We start from the raw sequence: 8,668 nt of genomic DNA, 5'->3' as shown, positions 1-8,668 counted from the left end.
CCTAAGACAGGCAGCGTCCGCATCTTTATAAAATAAAGATGGGGGAGATGTTGGGAGCCAGAAGGCTTACCGGCTTCATAAAGCTTAGAGTTTGAATACAGCCAGACAAAGTCTGCTTATAATATCCAAACAAAGCCTGCTTATTCAACACAGGAAAAGTAACTTTCCCTTTTCTCATGACTCACAGCAGAAGTTACTCTTGCAGGGAAAAGCAGCTTTCTCAAGGTTGCCTGGCTCACAGTAAAAGATAAACTTGTAACTATGCAGAACAAAGCTGACTTGCAGGAATTGCTCTATAAAAACCTCTTGCTCTCAATAAACTTGGTCACTTGCAATCAGTTTGCTGACCCTTGCCTGCTTCTTATCCAAGCACTCTCTCTCGAGACCACCCATGAAAGAGTTTTAGCTGGACTGAGACTCCTTTACCAAACATGATGTCCTTCTCCAGTGACTGGTCCTTCCTGATAACATGTCCAAAGTATGAGAAATGTAGTTTGGCCATCCTGGTCTCCAATGTGTACTAGGCACATGTTAAGAAGGGTGATACATAGGGCAGTATACAAGGTAGGGCGAAGGCAATATACAGGAAGAGGGATATTGGCAGAGTGATGGAGACATGCAAAGACACAGAAAGGTATGTGAGAGAGATAAATCATAATATATGCACAACCTTGGAACAATAGTGTTCTTTGTATGGACACATGGACAGAGTAACAGGATGAATTGCTATGGAAGGAAGAGTGATGGTGTGGCGTTGTGGGTTATATAATGTCAGCAGTTCATAAAGCTCACCTGCCACTCCTTGAAACCCTATACATGGTTGCTATGGGTTGAAACCAACACTGTGGCATTTAATAATAACAACAAATATATATACATATGTGTATGTATGTATATGTGTGTGTGTGTACATGCACATAGATAAATATGTATTTATACATCCCACAGATATGTAGGAGATAGAGGGAGGATATTTGTACCTGTGCAACCACAGGGAAGAAATAGGACAGATGTTGTTGCATGGAAGATACTGAAATAATGGCAAGGAAACAAAGTGTATGATCTTTTTGAATGCAAAACCAATGATCTCTGTAAACCATCATTCAATTCACAGTAATAAAGGAAAAAACCAAACACCTATATGTACCTATTATAAACTATAGTTATTAATTCCCGGATTAAAATTAATCACATTTATGCTTTTGAAACACGTTTACAATAAATCAGTACTTTCTATTGAGTTGAAACAATGATATCTGAAGTTTTCTCTACTTACAAGTACATCTGCTTTGCTACTTAGTCCTTTCCCACAGTCATCAGTTGCAATGACTTGAAATTTGAAGTAGGCCCTCCTCATATTATGGAAGAGCATAGCAGTTTTGACAAGTCCTGTATATGTTTCCACCACAAATCCTTCTTTTCCCTCTTTAATTGGTGGTATTATGAGTCTGTAGGCCATAGCACTATAGTTGCCAGTATCTACATCAGTAGCCTAGGAGAAAACAAAACAAAAAAGAATACAAATAAGCAAGAAAAATAATATTAAAGGAATACTTTTACTTTGTAAAATAAAACTGGTGTTTCTTATGCAGTAATACTGTTTTCATAAAAGTTTATTTTTCTGAGTATCATTTTATAGATTTATAATCATATGTCCAAAGAATATAATGGTTTGTATTAGATTCATAATGACTATTGAATTCTGATGTGAAAGACATAAATACAGTAAATGAATCAATTGTTTTTACTGGCATTATTATTTGACTCTCTGCTGAGAACCAAATTGGTTTAAGCCTAGTACTAGTTGATTCCTAACCATTTTCTATCATAATAATATAGATCACAGTTTTGTTCTTGTTCCAACATATTTCCTAATGCATAAAACAGTAATTAACTAAAATATCTCAAATGGCAATAAATCAAAATTCAGTTATAAATATATATTTTTGAAATATAAAAGATAAGTTGTTGCAATAAAATTAGATATGCATACTTACTTGATTTCCTTTACCAATCATCCTGACTAACCAGATTTTTTTTTCTGCTGACCAGAACTTAAGCTTTGTATGATAAATTTTCTTACTGTTTAGAATTAAACAGAGGCAACTAGTTGCTTGATTTTTTGATATTTTCTTTTTCTTTAAATAAATCTGTTAAATCTTTAAATGACTTCCCATTGATGGAAAATTTTCAGTACTATTTTGATAATTAATTATATCTTACCAAAATATTTGGAAGAATTTTGTTGTTAAGTGCCATTGAGTCAGTTCCGACTTGTAGCAACCCTGAATAGGATTTCTCAGGAATGGCTGGTGAATTTGAACCTCCAGCCTTACAATTCAATCCACCTTTGCAGTCCAGTGCATTATCCCACAGTGCCACACTGATAATACGAACTATCACTGAAATATGCACCTTGGAGTCTTGGTGCGGCTCTGTAGGTTACACACTAGGCTGCTAATTGTTAAGGTTAGCACCTTATTATTTACACTATTATTATTATGAAACACCTTTCATGAAATACTAACTATTTGCCACTGTAATGGTAATACTCTGGCAAAAATAATTTTATTACACAAAAAAATCAAGATGTCTTTGAGCAATGTATTACTATGTAAAAAGGTTGTAGCGGGTGTTTGACCTCTTCTGATTTTAACAGGGTGAAGGAGAATCAGCCATCAGCCCAAGGCCAATTCCTATGAGGTAGAGGTCCAACATGCTTCTGCCCTTTAACCAATTCTGACAATAACATCTCTTCTAAGACACTCTCTACTGGTATTTATAACTGCACTTCACAACAACATAGTGACACTGTATAGGGTTTCTGAGGAGTGGCACATGAGTTTGAACTGTCATCCTTGTGGTTCAAACCAATTTTGTTGTCCAGCACTTATCGTACAACACAACTGAAGGACTCTATGAGGGAAATTGTTGTTGTTAAGTGCTGTCAAGTCTGTTCTGACTCATTGAGACCTTGTATAGGGTTTCCAATGAGCAGCTAGTGGGTTTGAACTGGCAACTTTGTGGTCCACAGTCCAGCAACAATCCTATAGTGCCACACCAGGAGTCCTAACAAATTATAAATCAGAATCATAAAAGCTCAGGATACAGTTATTTTAGTCAGCAGCTCTTCTTATCAACTATGTTTGCTTGTTGTATGCCCATCTCTGGACCTTAGCCTCTTGTTAACAGCTGTCGAGTTGCTTCCAACTCATAGTAACCCTGTATAGGGTTTCCAAGGATCAGCTGGTAGGTTTCAACTGCTGAACTTGTGGTTCACAGTCCAGTGCTGCTAATCCTACAGCTGCACACCAGGAGTCCTTGTGGTTGCTTTTAGGTGCCAACGAGTCAGTTTGGGCTCATAATGACCCTGTGTAGCATTTCTGACGAGCAGCTGGTGGGTTTGAACTGCTATCCTTGTTGTTCTTAACCACCCTTAAATTATCTTACAAAGTTCCTTTTGTGCTGCAGCTAACTGCCTAAGGGCAGCCCACTTCACAAGGGAACCCCCTGCTCCAAAGCACTGGGCTTTAATCTATCCCTGGATCAGGAAATCTTCTGCTCTGTCCTGGGCACTGGCTCTTGGTTCTGCTACAGCCACTCCTTCGTGGTGCCTTTAGCATCACAGCTCTGTCTCCTGGAGCAAAGAGGGTCAGTGTGGGGATCTTGGGGTATAAAGGACACACTCCATTCCTGGCTCTTATTTTCTTCCTAATAGTTGAGGTCCACCATCCTTATTTCGGAGATGGCTTATTTTAAACCAACTGGGATTGTAATCCTCATGGTAGTCTCAAAAACTATTTGCATGGCTCACACAATCATTAGGAGCAGTTATAAAACTATCACTAGAAAAGCCATATTAAGTAATTCAATTCTGCAACATGTTCAAATTATATAGATTAGTGCTGTCAAATGTACCTTTCTCTAATAATAGAAATGCTCTGTGGCACTGTGGGCTAATGTATCAGATTGCAAATTCATTTGAAATGCAAGGTCAGTAGTTCAAGCTCAGCAGCTGCTCCTTGGAAACCCTATATATGCGAGTCAGGAATGACTCGACCGCACTTAACAACAACATATATACTGTAATACAATGACATATAATGACAAGTTTATTGAATTCTTAAAATAAGAGCTAATATTACTGAGGACCTTAATATTTAATTTTACTTCATCTTAATTAAATTTAAATACTCAAAATTACTTGTTAGGTCAAGACCCTAATAATATCAATAATTGTAAATTTTGATTTAAGGTATACCTGAGCTTGAATCTCCAACTCCAAAGCCTATATATGTTCATAACCATGTAATTACAAGTATCACAATAACCTTATTATTTATCTAGACAGGATAATTTAACCTTAGCAAACCAGAATTTTCAACTCAGGATAATATATTTCACTAATTTCTTAAGCAGTTAAAATTCTCAGCTTTAGAAAGGACAAGTACCAGCTACTTGATAATATCTTTAGATGTTTATAGAACACAGATTTGATAATAGAGGAACGGTAAATAGATATTAATATCTGAACACAATCTGACTTAAAGAGAAAGACACAAAACGAAACACCTAGTTATCAAGATTTCTCTAAGTTTGAAAACATAATTTCATTAATCTACCAATGGAGACATAGGATAAGCCCTTGACAGCAAGAAGAGTTTGAGCCATAAGGTCAGTGGTTCAAAGTTACCAGCCAGTATGAGTCGGAACTAATTCGATGGCACTCACTCAGTAAGAGCATTAGATAAAATAAGAAATAAAATCAGAGTTTGAATTAAATAATCAAAGACTTTTTTAATACACTTGTTACTGTTTTTTTTAGGTGCCATCAGGTTGATTTTGAGTTATTGTTGTTGTTGTTATGTGCCATCGAGTCGGTTCCGACCCACAGCGACCCTGTACAGGGTTTCCGAGGGTGTAAATCTTTACGGGAGTAGAAAGCCTCATCTTTCTCCCGCGGAGCAGCTGGTAGTTTCGAACCGCTGACCTTAAGGTTCGCAGCCCGATTCGTAACCACTACGCTACCAGAGCTCCTTTTTGTAGGTTTGAACCATTGTCCTTGTGGTTAATATTGCTTATCCCTATAACTCATATATTTGAGTTATAGGGATAAGCATTATTAACCACAAGGACAATGGTTCAAACCTACCAGCCAGTCCTTGGAAACCCGATATAGGATTGCTATGAGTCAGAACCTACTTGATAGCACTTAACAATGGTTAGGTACATTCCACACTGAAATCTGCCATCTTTGATCTTTATCAGTGAGAATTTTAAGTTCTCTTTCCTTTCAGCAAGCAAGGTTGTATTATTTGCACATGCATGTTGTTGACTAGTCTTCTTCCATCCCGAAGCCATGTTCTTCTTCATGATATAAATCTTGATATAAATCAAGAATCTCAGATTATTTGTTCACCCTACAGATTCAATAATTATGGTAAAAGGATACAGCCCTGATTTACATCCTTTCCTGATTTTAAATTATTCAGTAAGTGTCTCCTTGCTTTTTTAGAACAACTGCTTCATGGTTTGTGTACAAGTTCTTCAAGAGCATAATTAAGTGTCTGGAATACCTATTCTTCACAATTTTATCCATAAGGTTTTCTTTTGTTTTTATCTGCCACAGAGTCTATAGCCTTTACATACTCAAAAAAGCACAAATATCTTTCTGGTATGTATTCTTTGCTTTCTTTCAGTCACAATCCATTTACCATCAGCAATGATATCCCTAACTTCTGCATTCTCTTCTACCTTTGCCTTGAATTTCTGGTAGTTCCCTGTCAACATACTTGTTGCATCCATTTACTGAAAAATTTCAGACAAATTTTACTTGCATTTGATATTAAAGGTATTGTTCAATGACTTCTTCTTCTTCCTCTCTTTGGGATTGGACAAATATTGATCTTTTCCAATCAGATGGCCAGGTAGCTGTTTCCCAAACTTCCTGTAATTCATGAGTGAGCACCTCTAGGACTGCATCAATTTGTTGAAAGATTACAATTTGTAGTTCATAAATTCCTGAAGCCTTGTTTTTCACTAATGCCTCCAGTACAGCTTAAACTTCTGTGAGTACCATCGGTTTTTAATCATTTGCTACCTATTTAGGAAATTTCTACTACTACTAACTAGTCAAGAATTTGGTTGAAGACTAGCTATTAACCTCTGATTGACATAGTAATTTTTCATTGAATAAATTTTTTGCTGTTAATGTAAACTTTATTTAGGTATAGGAAACACGTAGAAATGGTACACTTATCATAAGTATGCAGCTTGATAAAAATGTGTACAATATACACATACATATATGTATCTAGTGCCAATTTCAAGAAACAAAACGTCACTGAATGATTATGGAAGAGGGCATTCAGGAACAAAAACTAACCGCTATTCCTGATTTCTAACATAATTTGCTTAGTCACATCTATATTTAAACATTATATTGATAACATTACAAAACATCCTGTTTTATTTCAACTTTTTGAGGGGAGGTCTTGAGGGAAAGAAACTTTAACAAACAAATTATTTTCTCACTATTTAGTAGACCAGAAGTTCAAAATTTGGGGTGCATGCTACAGGGGAAGGATTTTTATGTTTTATTGTACTCAACTGTGTGTTATGGGATTCTAAATCTTCATGATTTAAATAAATCCCATGTAACAAATTTGATCACATTTGGAAAAGAGGAAATGGTTGAAGTAAAATCATACTAGATTTCTTGGTATATTAAATTTTATCAAGTTCTTATTTGTTCACTTTTAATTTCAATAAGCAATTTATTTTATTTTCCAATATTCATAATTTATTTTAAATACATTACTAAAAAGTCTGTACTTCATTTTAGCAGATTAAAGTGTTTTAAAACTAAACTAAACAAATCAGCAATCAAAGAAAAACAATTTTCCAGAAATAGATACCCATTTAATATAAAAGTTTGGTGTGGCATTAATTAACTGTAATTCAATAATATTTACCTTTTTAAAAGTGAGTTTTCAAGGCATATTTGAAGCAAATTTATAAAAATGAAGTAACGGTTTAATTAAAAATGAAACACTGCATGATCCTGGGCCAACCTCACAATTGTTGCCACGCTTGAGCCTACTGATGCTGCCACTGTGCCAATCCATTCCATCTTGTAGCTGGTGTGTGTGTGTCTGTGTATATGTGTGTGTACACACATGTACATATATGTGTATACATATATGAATGTGCACACACATATGTATGTCCAGCACATTAACCCACAGCAACACACCAAGACATATATGTGTGTGTGTTTATACATACACACACATACACACATATATTCACATATATAAACACAAAGTCCTGTGCAGCAGTGTTGGTTAGTGTGCTTGACTGCCAGGTTGGTTTGAACCTAAAGTTTGGCAGTTCAAGCTCGCCAGACACTCCTCAGAAACTCTATAATGGGTGGGTATGGGTCACAACCAACTACACGGCAATTAACAACACTATATATAAGGAGTTCTGGTAGCGTAGTGGTTACGAATCGGGCTGTGAACCTTAAGGTCAGCGGTTCGAAACTACCAGCCGCTCCACGGGAGAAAAATGAGGCTTTCTACTCCCGTAAAGATTTACACCCTCGGAAACCCTGTACAGGGTCACTATGGGTCGGAACGACTCTACGGCACTTAACAACAACAAATATACACATATTGTTGTTGGTCAGTGTTGTTGAGTCAGTTCCAACCCATAGTGACCCTGTAGAGAGTTTCCAAGGAGCAATTGGTGAACTTGAACCATCAACCTTGCAGTTCAAATGGTCTTTGCAGTCCAGCACATTAACCCACAGTTCCATATCAGGACTCCTATATTTTTGTGTATATATGTATATGTATGTACACACATATACATATATATACACACATATGCACACACACACATATACATTTACAGACACACCTACACATATGCACATATATTTACATACATACACACATATACATACACATATATACACACACATGTATATACACATGTTGTTGTTGTCGTTTGGTGCCATCAAGTCAGTACTGACTCATAGTGACCTTATGCACAGCAGAACGAAACATTGCCTGATCCTGGGTCAACCTCACTATTGTTGCCACGCTTGAGTCCATCGACGCTGCCACTTGGTCAATCCATCTCATTGGTGGTCTTCCTCTTTTTCCCTAACCCTCCCCCTTACCAAACATGATATCCTTCTCCAGAGACTGGTTCCTACTGCCAATATGTTCAAATTACGAGAGACAAAGTTTGGCCATCTTGGGCTCCAAGGAGCACTCTGGCTGCACTTCTTCCAAAACGGATCTACTGGTCCTTTTGGCAGCCCACGGCACTTTCAATATTTGCCTCCAACATCATAACTCAAAAGCATCAGTTCTTCTATGATCTTCCTTATTCACTGTCCAGTTTTCACATGCCTATGAGGTTATTGAAAATACCATGGCTTGGGTCAGGCGCACCTTAGTCCTCAAGCTGACATCTATGCTCTTCAACACTTTGAAAAGGTCTTGTGCAGCAGATTTGCCTAAAGCAGTATGTCGTTCGATTTCTTGACTGCTGTTTCCCTGAATGTTGATAGTTGATCCAAGAAGAATGAAGTCCTTGACAACGTCAATCTTTTTTCCATTGATAAGAATGTTGTTTATTGGTCCAGTGGTGAGGA

The 8,668-nt window shown here is 36.8% G+C and overlaps 1 protein-coding gene across 3 annotated transcripts in view; it reads right to left on the bottom strand.

Moving 5' to 3' along the window:
* The window catches only part of PCDH15 (protocadherin-related 15), a 1,066,306-nt gene that overhangs the window by 87,754 nt on the left and 969,884 nt on the right, over positions 1 to 8,668 (bottom strand). For all 3 annotated transcript variants that reach the window (XM_006831105.1, XM_006831106.1, XM_006831104.1), the window contains one exon: positions 1,277 to 1,492. In XM_006831105.1, coding sequence (XP_006831168.1) covers positions 1,277 to 1,492 — 216 coding nt within the window. The remainder of the gene's footprint in view (positions 1 to 1,276; positions 1,493 to 8,668) is intronic.

Source organism: Chrysochloris asiatica, unplaced genomic scaffold (assembly GCF_000296735.1).
Source record: "Chrysochloris asiatica unplaced genomic scaffold, ChrAsi1.0 scaffold00003, whole genome shotgun sequence".
Classification (NCBI taxonomy): domain Eukaryota; kingdom Metazoa; phylum Chordata; class Mammalia; order Afrosoricida; family Chrysochloridae; genus Chrysochloris; species Chrysochloris asiatica.
The sequence above is the reverse complement of the archived record's forward strand: the minus strand, read 5'-3'. Positions and strand labels throughout refer to the sequence as shown.